Source organism: Excalfactoria chinensis, chromosome 4 (assembly GCF_039878825.1).
Source record: "Excalfactoria chinensis isolate bCotChi1 chromosome 4, bCotChi1.hap2, whole genome shotgun sequence".
In the NCBI taxonomy this organism is placed as follows: domain Eukaryota; kingdom Metazoa; phylum Chordata; class Aves; order Galliformes; family Phasianidae; genus Excalfactoria; species Excalfactoria chinensis.
Genome location: NC_092828.1, coordinates 54,658,260 through 54,672,183, shown reverse-complemented (window position 1 = coordinate 54,672,183; position 13,924 = coordinate 54,658,260). Strand labels below are relative to the sequence as shown.

Below are 13,924 nucleotides of genomic sequence, written 5' to 3'. Positions count from 1 at the left end.
CTGTTTTGTTGCTTAGAATCAGAGCAACATCAGGTACCCTCTGAAGGCAGGGCTTTTTTGGAACCCCAAACTTTGCACACTCCAAATTGTACTCAGCTGAAATGGTCTTTTAAAAACAAACAAACCAACTAAAACTGAAAGTTTAAGTGTTCCACTTCTGACGAAGGGTACTTTCCGACACTGATCTGTTTGCAAAAAGCTCTTCTGGATCCTGCTAAGAAGCAGGAGGCAGTGAAGCTTCAGCAGCAGCCCCTCAGTTTTACAGTTCAACACCGTTCAGGTTTCCTGAGGGATCAGGGACTGCTCACCAATACCTCCTCCCCATAAAAACTATTCCTTCTCTACAGCTGTTGTCTCTATGGCGCTTGGACAGCCCAAGTTCCTTTCTTTAACTGCTGGAACAATTCCCACTGACTGGCTGCAAAAGCTTGCTTGATGCTGGCATGGGGGTAAGATAGGAAAAGGTAGAACACTACTACACAAGAACAAATACAGCAAATACTGCCCTGTCAGCTGGACTTTATAGAAGCTATTGCTTTGCTGCTCCATTTCAACTAATTAAATGCACTGTGTTCACACTCCTTTGGAAAACTTCAGTATTATGTTTCTGTTCCACCTCCTTCTCTATTCTCTTATTCCTTTAATTAAACAAAACAAACAGATTGCAAGTAGTCATGCTCTGAAGCTGAAGGTGCTCCCAGCATCTTTTTCTTTTCCTGAGTCAGACCAAAGGGATCTCTAGGGATCTAGTCCCCTTAATTAATTTGACTCTCATATTTAATACACAGTGCTGCTTCACTTCAGTATAAGTCATTTTGTTATTCGTGTTCTTTGCACCCCATCAACCACCTTCTTCCCACCTACTGTGCTACACCCTGTGTGCTTGTTCCTGAGACTCCCAGCATCTGCGCAGAAGCACATGAATAATCCTGCTAGGTTTTTTTCCCTCCTCCTCCCACAGCAACACCAGAGTTGTACAACAGTGTCACTGCACATGCTGTCAACCAGCCTCCTGGTCTCCCTGAGATTATCCAGATAAGATATAGAGAATAGTTTCAAGGTCCTTAGTTCACATTTTGATTTCCTCACTCCCCAGCCAGCAGTGCTCCTGTAAGACCTCGCACAACTTGTTCAGGAAAAAAAAGGAAAAAAAAAAAAATAATAAAAAAAAATCTGTTGTAATTGTAAATATTTGGGCACAAAGCATAGCTATGTAGGTGTTAAGTACATCAGCATTCACCAGATGTGACCAGGCATCCTGGGCAAGAACAGAAGCACTGCTTTTCCCTGTCTGCTTCATACTGTCAGATGGGGATGTGCTGTGTCAGGTTCACCATGTGTGAAAAGTGCCTCAGCAAGAAATATCAGACACGGAGCTGTCTCAAGCTCATGAGCTGCTGAGATGTAAGTCGTTTGGCTTTGAAGAAACCAGCTATGCTGCTTGCACTCACTTGCCTTGCTGTGATGTTGCCTTTGAAGGATGGGAGCACCCCAAAATACCAACCAGGCAACTCCTGCTCCTACCTCAAATGCAGCGCCTAAAGCCCTCCCAGCCTTTCCTTGGTAAAATGAGGCTGGCCAGACTTGTTAACATCACACCGCCCCATCTCAAAGTTTTCCTTTTCAAAGGAGGAGCCGTCTACTCACGGGTTCATTGATTCTCTGCCCAGCAGGAATGTTTGCTCAGGCACGGACAAGCCACACCTCTGATGACTGTAACAGGCAGAGCTCTCTCTGTTTTGATAGTCTATCAGCTGGGTTTATCAAGGTATATAAACAAAAACTCCCCTTTTCAGAACTTCCCCCACTTCTGGCCAGCTGTCCCTGCAGAACATGCGGGGGCTGAGTCTGAGCTGAGCTCACCTGTTATTTCAAGAGATTTTAATAGCAGGTTTTCAGCTACTTATTTACTTTTTTTTGGTCTGTGCAGGAAGTCTGAGCTAAAAAAAAAAAAAAAAAAAAAAAAAGATAGAATATAATTACCCTGGCACGCCTGCATTCCTGCTCCAGGCTCAGGAGGGAAGGGAGTCTTTCTTGTCAGCGCAGGCACGTTCAAGCCAGGAAGAGAACCGGAGATCACTGCCACCAACGTGTGTAACTGAAACCCACAGCCATGCTGAAACAGATATTATCGGAGATGTACATCGATCCTGACCTGCTGGCAGAACTCAGTGAGGAGCAGAAGCAGATCCTCTTCTTCAAGATGAGGCAGGAGCAGATCAGACGGTGGAAAGAAAGAGAAGCTGCTGCAGACAAGGTTTCAGCAAAGAAGCCACTGCCAAAAAAAGGTAAGAGCTTCCTGCTCTGGCCCAGATCTGACCAAGTCTACCGTGCCCTAGAAACGGGAGGTAACGTGTCTCTAGAGCAATTTCTTCTCCCCAGGACACATGGTAATTGCATTTCCATACTGTAATTAAGCCCACCTCTGATGGGGTAGGTTTGGCCTGGCGCACAGTGATTTTATTCTCTGGCTCAGATGTACTGTCGTTATCCAAGTTTCTAAAATCCCTTTCTGAGAAGGCATAGCTTACTTATCCCCCAGAGCAAGAGATTCACACCCTACTCAGTTGTGGTCTCTGAATCTACCTATAAAATAGCCTTGGACTTGAATGCCTCTCCTGGGGTATCAGTAATATACAGGAGTTTGGTGAATGCTTTTAGCTGGGCTGAGGCACCAGATTGGTGCCTTTAAACCCAAAGTCCCCTTGACTTTATTAGGATTACATAGCACACTCTCTTCTAGGACTACAGTGCTGTTCTCTCAGCTCTTACCTACCTGCTGTTTGCAGATAGCTCACCCCTCACCCATCTCTGGGCCAGGGGGTTGGGGAGGGCAGTAGGGCAAGAAATTGGAGAAAGGAAACAGTGGCACCCCTTGCTTCTAAAATCAGAAATGCCTTATTCACTGACCTGGCTACAGTACTATGAAGTGAAATGGGAGGTGCGTCCTGTGTCCCAGCTGATCTTTTCCCATGTACAGTTGCTTCTGGAAGGGTACTGCCAACAGCAGCAGCCAAGGGACACAGGTACTGCACACAGCTGCTGAGCAACTGTTCTCAAAAAAGCCACTTCTTTTCCAGCCAGCACGAAGTCAGTACAATGGAAGCTAGGTGCTGACAACGATGTCTGGGTGTGGGTGATGGGTGAGCATCCTTCAGATAAATCATATGCAGCCATCTGTGAAGAGATCCAGGCACAAAGGGCAAAGCGGTTAGCGAACGAGCAAGGCAAGGAGACCAGGTAAGCACCCTTCACTTGGAGAACTTGGGGGGTGGACAGGGAGGAGAAGACGTTCCTAGAAAGCTGAGGCTGGAGTCTTCTCCGGGGACTCTCTCCTCTGCTCTATAAGTTGTCCTCCTTATGAGGAAGCAAGTGGACAAATCCAGCATTGCCACAGGGAAGTAGCACTCATCTCTTTGTAAAACCTCTTCCCTTTGATTTAAATCTTGGGGCTGGGCTGGGTGCGGCCATCACTGTCACACTCTACTTGTAGACTAAAGGCACAGGCTTTCTGCAGGTACGCAAAATGCCAGCAGAGACCAGCTTCAGCTTGAGGCCTACCCCAGCTCCTCAGTGTCCCAGGATATCCCTGCTGTGCAGTAACCTCAGCATATCACAGGAAATGGTAACTGTTTCTGCAGCAGGCCACGTGTTTGGATTGCACTGATTCACCAACAGGTGCCTGCCTGCCTACAGCAGGCCAACAGTTACTCACAATGAATAACTAATTTAATTGTTCCATCTGCCTGATTTGGAGATATGACAGCTGCATACAGGCACACACTACTCCACCACAGCACTACTTTGCTCATGTGTAATTTCCTGTCAGATGTTTAGAGAGCAGAAAGTCATTCCCTGGTATTCCTAAGAACTGTCCCTTGTGTTTCAGAGAGACAGACTGTGCTGTAACACAGTCTCTGCAACCACAGCCAGAAGTCCTGGGTGAGACAGAAGTTCAGGGAAACAATAAAAACACTGTAGAGGAACAGAAAGAAGAGGCAAGAAAAGGCACTGCTGGTACAATTGGGAAAAGCCAGGAGCTCAAAAAGGTAGTTTTCCCCTTTTTTCCATACTAATCATAACCACTTGCTTTGAGATCTAGGAAGTGCAGCAAATCCTGGTTGCTATAAATAGAAATCTGAGAGAGAAGCCAGCTGACTATTAAGGTTTTTCATCTGTACTTTCAGGACAAGCCATACTGCTACATCCTTCCTTAGGACTTAGAAGGTCCAAGTGCTATTGTTAGCTGGGACAGATCTGTTCTGCACCACCAGACAAGTTACTCTCAATTCCTTTGCTTCCTATTCTCCATGGGTATAGTGAGAATCACACCACTTTCCTTCCTTCTCTGTGGCAGATTGGACTGCTTTTCAGAGCCAAAAGAGGAAAGCCATGGCCCTCAAATAGCTCATCTACTTTCACAAAAGATGAATGTAGTTCTGCCAGTATTCTCTAACGTACAGTATCCTCAAGTTCCCTCTTTTGTCTTTTTCTTTTTTCATTTGTCTCCTAGAAAAGATGATAGTTGATAAACTTTACAGCACAGGGCAACTCCAAATGCAGTAACTACAGTGACAGCATCTCCATCTTTACTGAGGTGTTTCATTACAGAAATATTATTCTCCATTAATAAATATAGTTGCCCTGTTTAACTAGCTACAAAAAGCCATTTACGGAGAACTGAGATTAAAAAACAAACAAAATAACAATTAAAATAGCTACCAATGCAATCAAAGTTGAACTGAAAAGTCCTGCCAGCTCAATGGGAGAGGTCCAATCTCATCCTGTGAGTTTTCGTTCTGCCTTTTGCTGCTAAATTCTATGAGTGTATATTCCTCTATTATACAGATATGCCATATTTCAGCATAAAAGCATTACAACTAAAGGCTGGGTTTGGGCTAAATGCCTCTCCCACTGCTGCCAATATGCTGAAAGAAATTTGGTGGCTGAGTGGCTGTTTCCTTTATCAGATGGTTCTGAATCACACAAGGTTTTTCTCAGCATTGTTTGCTGAAGTTGAGCAACTATGTGGGAGATCTTTATTTTTTCCCCCTCCCTTTTTTAAAGAAAGCTATTAGTCAATATTAACAACAACAAAAACAAAACCCAAACCCATCACCAAATCAGCCAACTAAAAATCCCTCTACCAAAAATACAAAACCCTTTCCAACTTTTGCAGATGGAAACAGAGGAGTTTTGCATACTTTGCTTTGTTTTCTGTCACTGTATTGTAAATAAGTTATTTTCCCAGGTTTCTGATGTTTTTGCTGGTCAAGGGGAGGATACAGACTGCAGACCCAAACGATGCATTTTGTAAGCGTGGAGAGGAAGGGGAGCTTTCTCTCACCTCCCTTGTTACACTGCTTTTTCTGTACCTTAGGGATCTGAGCACTGTGCTTTGCTGCATGGGCTATGGGGTTTGATCTAAGAAAACAAGCTGCTTCACTCAAAGTTTAAGTTCCTAGTTCTCTGTTTAGGAGATAGAAATTGAAAATCCAGGTTCATATTAAATATTAGCCCAACAGGTGATGGAGAAAGCAAAGTGTGTCCTTGGAAAGCAGTGTAGTACAGCTAACTTATTACTCACTGTGCTGTGGGAGGCAGTTTGGGTCAAACAGGGGGGTGGGTGGATGTTTGCTCAAAGACAAGCCTCACCTTTTCCTAAAAGACAGGTTGCAGCTGCCAGCATAGCCAGACTGGTTTTAGGAAAGAGAAAACACAAGACACACAGCTAGTTGGGTCAGTCTGACAGGCAGTGGTTTGCAGCAGTCAGCCACAGTAGCAACTGAGAAAAAGCAGGTGAAGCACTAGGTGGCAGGTTCTGCTAGGGCTTGATTTATGGAGATGGAAAGAAGGCAAGCTTCCCTTCTTTCTGCTCCCTGGGACCACTTGTGAGTATCACTTAGCTTGACTTAGCTGGAAAGTTGGAAGGATCATGAGGCCCTGCTTTCACAGTCTGTATTCGTACTGAAAATCAAGATCAAGAGAGCTTTTGCCCTTCTGCTCCACCTATTTTTATCAGAGAAAACTGGCAAAATTTGTTAACATAGAAGTCACGTTACTCCTTCTGCCTTGTACTCCTAGAATCCAGCAACTTGCATATGCAGGAGATTAGACTGAGGTGTACCTGAAGTTGCAGGCACAAGTGAGATTCACTCTGGAAATGCTTTACTGGTGCACATCTCCAAGGGCAAAATACTCCCATGATTCTTGTGTAAAGGAGAGAGTAGCTGCTTCTTGCCATCAGCTCTGAAAATGCAGAATGTTCCTGCCTGCCTTACTGGGCTTGCCAGGGAGTGCTGTGAGAAAAGAGCAGCCTGCAAAGCACAAAGCATGGCACTTCCACACAAAGAGCATTCCAGCTATGGCAGCCCAGCACTGCTATGTGGTACCCACAATCTCCACCTGCAGTCATGGAGGTTTTTGTCAAGGACACATTCCAAAAAAGAGTAAAGTTCCAAATTCTGCATTTATTTCTCACCGCTCTTTTCCTCTGTCCAGAGGGAAGCCCGGGATGTTCACCAGATGCTGGCAGACTGTCAGATGAGGAAGAGTGGCTTCTCACAGGTAAGCTGCAACCTAGGATGTTCCTGACTTTGTGTTGGACACAGACATTATCTTTAAGTCCCAGTCAGCCTCAGAGACTCATCTGAACCAAGTTCACCTCTTTGCCCAGTTCTGCCCAGTACTGCCATACTCTACTAATACGGTGTCAGAACAAAGCAGGCCAGACCGGCAGACTGGGGAGTAGTATGGGAAGATGTTCCACGTTATCTCTGTTTTGTCCTTTTTTCTCTGTCATAACCTACAGGAAAGGAAGAGGTTCTTTGAAATCAAAGGGATTCACAACTGACAGTGGAATCCCCAGTTTTTCAAAACTAGCTAAAAAGCAGGACTAAAACTAGTCTGGGACAAAGCACTGAACATACCTTTTCTTTCACAGATGAAGGGAGGACACAGGAGAAATTCAGGAGAAGAGACTACAGTCCAGCTGAAGGCAATACCACAAAGCCACGCATGCTCAGAGAGTCAGAAGACGTCGCAGAAATCTGATGAGAATGAGCCTGAGTGGCAAGAATCCTGTAAGATCTTAGGATGATCTTTTGTAAGAACTTTTCCTATAGGGCTTGAGAAATGTTAGGGCTCTGGGTGGTCACCTCAGTCACTCTGCAAAACTGGAACTCAGTATTTCTCAGTTAGTAGGTAGAGAGTACTGCCAAAAATACAGAGCTTCATTATCAGAAAAACTTCCAAGTCCACACAGTATTGAAACTAGAGCTGGGCAGTGAGATGGCAAATTTATCCTACAGAAAATTCTCTACTTGTAAATATTTCCCATTTTCAGTCTTTTCTATATTTTTGTTAAAGAGCTTTTGTTTTTAATTGAAAGCTGATAGATTTAAATATAAAACAATGTCAAGCAGAATGAGTCCTGCTGGCATTTGACAGCCCTCAGATACCATATGAAAATAATGACCCACATGAGCATAGCCAGGATAATTCATTTTAAACTAGAAGTAGGTCTTTGGCAGAAATTTGCAGTAGATGTTGCTCATGTGGAAAAGAAAAATAGGTAGTGAGGACAAACTAAAAAGGGTAATTTTAAAAGCACCTAGTTGATAGCAAACTTTTCAAACTTCAGAAATGAGCGGGGAGGGCTTTTGCCACTCAGTATATTTAGTTCTGTGCAGAAGATCAGCGCAAGGCCTGAGTAAGGCTCCTTCTTGCACAACAGAACTGCACTGTGGTAAGGTAAGCTGATCTGAGACCTCAGAAATAATGTGAAACATGAAAGAAAGATATTGCATAAAACACAAACAAGGGGCCACTCCAAATCTCCCTGCTTCCTACCTTCCCTTCCTTGAGGTAGGACTTGATCTTGAAGGTCTTTTCCAACCTAAGCAATTCTATGATTCCCTGCATGGCACAGTCCTCTCATCTGGTTCCATTTCACACCCAAAGAAATCTCATTGATCCAGAACGCTGCCACACCTTGCCAATGTAAAGAATTCAAACAACAGGATCAGAAATGACAAAACAGTGTGAGACTTACATTAACATCTACCACTGCTGCCAAGTATGTCCTGAACTCTCACTTAAGCTATTATGATGACTACATTTCCTTCTAGGATCTCTCATGTAACCACATCACTCAAAGGTAATTTTTCAGTATGGCCTGAGTTGAAAAGATATTTCAAACTTGACTCCTTTTGAGGGAACCTTGCTGTGCAGCTTTCTCAGAGACTGGGACAAAGGGTCACATGCTTAGTACACAGAAAATATTGAGATACACCCTGACACTCTGCTTGCCTTTGTCTCCATCCAGGTTCAAGTTCTGCTCCTCACATCTTCCTTTTCTGGGGAGAAAGAAAATTGAAGTCAAACTTGATGCTTTCTTTTTTTTCCTAGTTTTTCCCCCACTGTTCAGTAGATGGCAATGCTGTACTATCTTTTGTCTCCACTTTAGGCAAAGGCTTTATTTTTTTTTCTAATTAAAAAATTGAATTTGATTACAAAAGCACAGAGAGCACTAAGCAGAGCTCAGGCTGGAGAGCTGGTTACTCAGCAAAAACAAACAGAATAATATCCAGCTAAGTTCTCTACTCCACAAAACAGTTACAGCAAGACTCCCTTCTCTTTGCAAAGCCCATCAGGATTTTCAGATCCTTTAGAGGATTCATTTGTGGTCATTTCAGCAATTTTTTTTTGCCTCCCCGGTCTCCTGGAAATAGAAACAAATGTTTCTGTTCATGTATTGCTGTGGCTTTTCCAACATTATTTTACCACATGCAGTATAAGATCTCTCTTACTCCTGATCTCATCAAAATTACAAGGACTGTTTCAGTACACAAATTAAAATGAAAGGCCGAAGGTCCCCTTGCTTCTCCCATTCTCCTTTCTCCCACCCCTCCATCTTTTCAAGAAAGAAAGAAAGAAAGACATAATGGTGCCATTTGTAATGGAGTGGGGATTTTAATTCAACAAAGTAACTGCTTTCCCCCCATCCCCCCATTTCATTCCAAAAAGTCTGTGGGTCAGCGAAAACATTTACTTATCTGATTGAATAACTGTTCCTTCTTGCTCAGGTCTCCACTCACACAAAAGGCATCACAGAAATTTATGTCTGAACCAAGAGTCACATGAAACAAAACCAAGTCATTTCTAAGTACAAAGATAGAACCCAGATTTTTATCTGTTGAAGGGATAAGAATTGGGCTCTTTTAAAATAGTAGATGCCCAAAAGTGGTGGGAGAGAGGTAACAAATGTTGTCACAGATAAGTGCATCTTTCATTCAGTGGCCAGAGTAGCTGAACCACTCAAGTCTTACAAGGAAGATAAACTACTTCCAATACAAGCAACCTAAGATGCCTGCTTGGAAATAGAGGAGAGGAAGTACCTTAGTTCCAGAGCTCTCTCCCTCCATGGTAACACCGTTTGTTCCGAGTGCTGGGACACAGAGAGAACCTAAATGCTCCAAAATGTGTTATTCCTCAGCTTCAGCAATCAGAGAGATGGCTAAGCAGCAACAAGCTCAGAACTTGCCTGCTTGTTTGCTCCAGTATGACTCCTTTTCTGTTCCAGTGCGGAAATCCAAGGCAGCAGATGAGAAGAGACGCTCCCTTGCACGACAGGCCAGAGATGACTACAGGAGGCTTTCACTGCAGGGAGCCCACAGAGGGAAGCAGGCAGACATATCCAAGAATGCCACAGCAGGAGATCGGCGACCGCTCCAATACCCTCCTCTCCCACCCAAGCCTAAACTTCTACCTCCTGTGATGGCGAATGGCAGAGCAGTTAGGTGAGAAAAATGCACACTGTTGAAGGGAGGGATTCTTCTGCTCTGGCAAGGGCTGGTTGAGATGAGGAATGCCTGTTCTCTTCATATAGAGGAAACACTCTACTGGGAAAAATAAGAAGGCTAAACCATATTCCAGCGTAGGGTATGAAGACTGTGGCAGAGCTGCTGATTAGCGTGATAAGCTGTATTTGTTCATCCCTGGAGATTAATCCCATAATACTGGGATTCTCACTGACATTAATGTTCACTAAAATAAGCTCCCACACCAGAAACTCAATTTCAGTGACATCCACACAGTTCTGTTCAGTCTTCCAGTGGTTTTCAGTGACTTCAGTTCACCTAATATACCATTTCTCCTCAGACAAGGCCAGTATCTGTCATGTTGCAACATAAAAAGACAGGCGGTAGCCTGCTGCAAAGGAATCAGTTTCCACAGGAAATATTGGAAATTCAGGTTTGGACCACTAAAAACAAAGACAATGGCACATTTACTGAGTACCAGCATCATAAAAGTTGCATTGCTTGCTTTTGCCCAACTGAGAGAAATGCCCCTAAATCATAAGAGCTGCTAACCTCAGGTTCAACACCTCAACCATCTCAGCTGCTCCTGGTCACCATTCTCTTAGCTCTACCTTTCTTAGCCACTTCTCCAAATACCCAGCCTCCTTATACTGAGCTTGTAGAGGTACAAGGCACTTTTCCAACAATCAAGTTCCCTTTTTGCCATGTGTGAAAGTCAGATTCAGTGACAAGTTTATATAACAGAACATCCTAAGCCTAGAATATGTAGTACACCTTCATTGCTAGGTGTCCACTGAAAACCATACAATTTTGTTCAAAGCTGCATTACTGTAAGCCTTCTGTTTAGAATTGTTCCTAACATGCTGAACAAAAAGCAATTCTTGCCAGGATCCAAAAGCTGTCATTTGAACTCGATACACAGATCATGGTCTTTTGTAACAGGAAAGAGGGAATCCAGAGGACAATCTCCAATTCAGCTGAAGAAAGCATCATCAGGTGGTTCAAAGAGGAGCAGTTCCCCCTTCGAGCTGGCTATCAGAAAACTACAGACACGATAGCACCTTGGTTTCATGGTGAGTCCTGAGCACTTTTGCCCCAACCCAACCTTTTAAGGAGTTGTTTCTACTAATAGGGCTGCTACAACAGGCTGATCCCAGGAACTTCTTGAAGGTAGCTAGCAAAGTTTTCAATTTTTGATATGTACAAAAGTATGAATTTCTCTAATTGTGACAAAGATCAAGCTAAAGTCTTAGAGTGGAAGCCAGATCTTGACTTCTCATAGCTAGCTGATAAGCCTAATATGCTGGATGTAGAACAGTTAGCACAAAGTACAGTTAACATGACACCATGGTCTGCTACCAGCAATGGGAGTACCTTTCTTGTAATAGTGGGCCAGAAAACAAACAGGGAATTAGAAGCACTGTGAATTAGTTTTAGAACAGTAAAAAGGTGTTTATTGGGAGAACTGCTCCATCTGCTCCTGAACAAATGCTTTTCTCACTTCAGTTCTGTGTTGTGGCTTTGAACAGGCATCCTAACCTCTAGAAAAGCAGAGGAGCTTCTGAGTAAAACAGTGCCGGGGAGTTTTCTGGTCCGTGTCAGTGAGAAAATCAAAGGCTACGTGCTTTCCTATCGCTCTGCAGAGGGATGTAAACATTTCCTTATTGATGCCTCCAGTGACTCCTACAGCTTCCTTGGAGTGGACCAGCTACAACATTCAACATTGGCCGACCTTGTTGACTACCACAAGGTGAAGTTCCAGCAATGCACTCATTAACTACTTTTTACGTATTTGCCTCAGTGCATTTCAAAATAAGAAGCATCAGATTCAGTTGTTATAACGTAGTTAACTAGTCCCATTTTAGCTACTACTGGGTATTCTACATGATGTTCCAGAAGGGTATGTGAGACCAGTGGGGACAACCACATACATCTCAGATGTCTTAGACCTTAACTACTCCCCCTCAAGCAGGCAGAACACCTTGTATGGGGCTCAAGTTACTGCACCTTATTTAGCAGAACTGCTGATAAGGCAATAGATGACAGCATTTGGACTTTTTATGATTTTCTCTGTGGTTGTGGAGTCCCAGCAAGTTCAATAAATAGAAAATAGTTCACCTCCAGCTTTAGAAAGAAAGAGAACAAGGTATATTTATAATTTCAAAGCAGGCAAGGTATTGATATGGAGCAGAGGTAGCAAATAATGGAAGGGAAGGAAGAAGGCTGTCAAGCCCTTACAACAATAACACCAAGCGTTTGCTAGCACTGACTGCAGTTGCATAGGCTCCAAGGTCCAGATTGTGGACCTTACTGTAAGATCTGTCCAGGGAGAGGACAACGTTTTTGCCATAAAGGTTCACATAAAATTTATGCTTCTTTTAAGTAAGAACCTAGCATAATTTAGACACGATTAAACTAAACTGGTAGGTGAAAAAATATCTACACTCATTTGTTATGTGAAAATCTATCTGGGCTGCTTCAACCTGCTTCTTATGTAGGTTTCACAGTCCAGGTTGAACCTATTGAAAGCAGGAGCTAGACAACTTACTGGAACCAGAGCTGTAAGATTTAAAGCCTGGCTGTAGATGTCTGTATTAAAGATAGAGTCACACCCACAGTCTGCAAAGAATCCTACGGACTCTACTGCACTACAGCAGATGTGTGTGGGTGCAGGGCAAACCTACCCGGCTAACATGCTCCAGTGGGTTCTACTCATCACCCACTGGATGACCATGAAAGAAGGCAAGTTCCCACCACGTATCTGCTGCTGAGATTGAGAACAGGATGGGAAACAGAAACGGTTTCCAGGGAATTCTCATTAGAAATAGGCTTGCCAAAGCAGAAGGCACATGCTCACTGCAGGTCCACTCCCATCCCTCTCACAAACACAACTCCCACTTGTGGGCAACCCCACCCATGCTAGTGCAAGTGCAGCAAGCTTGCAGTCCCACTAACTTGTATGCCACACAATCCTCACTCCAGAAATTCCTAGGCAGGACAGCATTTCACACTGTAGAAGCTGCTTACAAGATAAGCACAGCTGTTTCCAAGACCTACCGGAATCATGTCACCGGATTACCATAACAAGCACACTTTCTTGAAGGCAGAAGCCAGCCATGCAGATCTGCATCCTGAATTCCCAGGGCTCTGAGACATATCACACAGTGAGACTAATAGGTTCACACAGTCATGGAGTGCCAATATATTGTGATATTCCAGGTAAACTGACCTGTTTGAAAAGTGTTTAATTGTGTTTTCTGTCAACAGGATGAACCCATCACTTCTATGGGAAAGGAGCTATTGCTTTACCCATGCGGTCAAGAGGACCATAAACCAGATTACATCCCCCTTTTCGAGTGAGCCTCCCAGTCTCAATACGTAGCCCCATGCCGTTTTCACCAAGACTGGATTTCAAATTGGAAGCTACTGATGCTTACCTGAAACTTGCCATAAGTGCCTCTATTTCAAATCCTTCACAACAAAGCAGTGGAAGAATAAGTGCTGTCACAGGCTTGTTGTCTCACCAGAGAGAAAGGAAGCACCAGCCCTGCAAGCTACAAAACACCCAGATACACCATGCACATTGTTCTGGATTAGACAATGAAGTATCAGTTGAACAGAGATTTTGCAGATTTCCTCAGGGATACCTATGTTCAAGCTGGGTTTTGCTCCTGAATGCAAGGTTGCCTGCTGTCTGGGAAACAGATTGGTACATAAAATTGCATAAGATCACAGCTTCTTGAAGGCAGCAAGCAACTTGGAGAAGTGAATCAGTTTTGATAGTAATTTGTTTAATGTGAAACTTAATGCTGTAAGATGCTGTGCTCTTGGAATCAAGGATGTTCAAGTAAAACATCCAAGGACGTCCTTGGTGCCTTTCAGTGAAATGTGTTCTCTGAAGAGGGATTTTTATGAAAAATGCATTTTAAAAATTCCCTTAGCCTCTGAATATAGACCCTCCGTTTTGTTTTTAACCTGTATCTAAATCCCACACCGGCCTCTCCGCATAGAGGGGGACTTAACCTTTTGTATGGGAGTGGAGAAGGGATGCAGGAATTTGTTAGAATGAAATATTTACAGACCCTAAACTGTGTAAGAAATAG

General features: G+C 43.6%; 1 protein-coding gene across 1 annotated transcript; it reads left to right on the top strand.

The window, feature by feature from the left end:
- The first annotated feature begins 1,999 nt into the window (after positions 1-1,999).
- Positions 2,000-13,289, top strand: SH2D4A (SH2 domain containing 4A). Its single transcript, XM_072334376.1, has 9 exons — positions 2,000-2,288; positions 3,081-3,240; positions 3,890-4,049; positions 6,502-6,567; positions 6,944-7,082; positions 9,584-9,800; positions 10,764-10,894; positions 11,351-11,571; positions 13,089-13,289. The coding sequence occupies exons 1-9, from the start codon at positions 2,114-2,116 to the stop codon at positions 13,179-13,181; spliced, it is 1,362 nt and encodes a 453-aa protein (XP_072190477.1). The 5' UTR covers positions 2,000-2,113; the 3' UTR covers positions 13,182-13,289.
- The last annotated feature ends 635 nt before the right edge of the window (positions 13,290-13,924 follow it).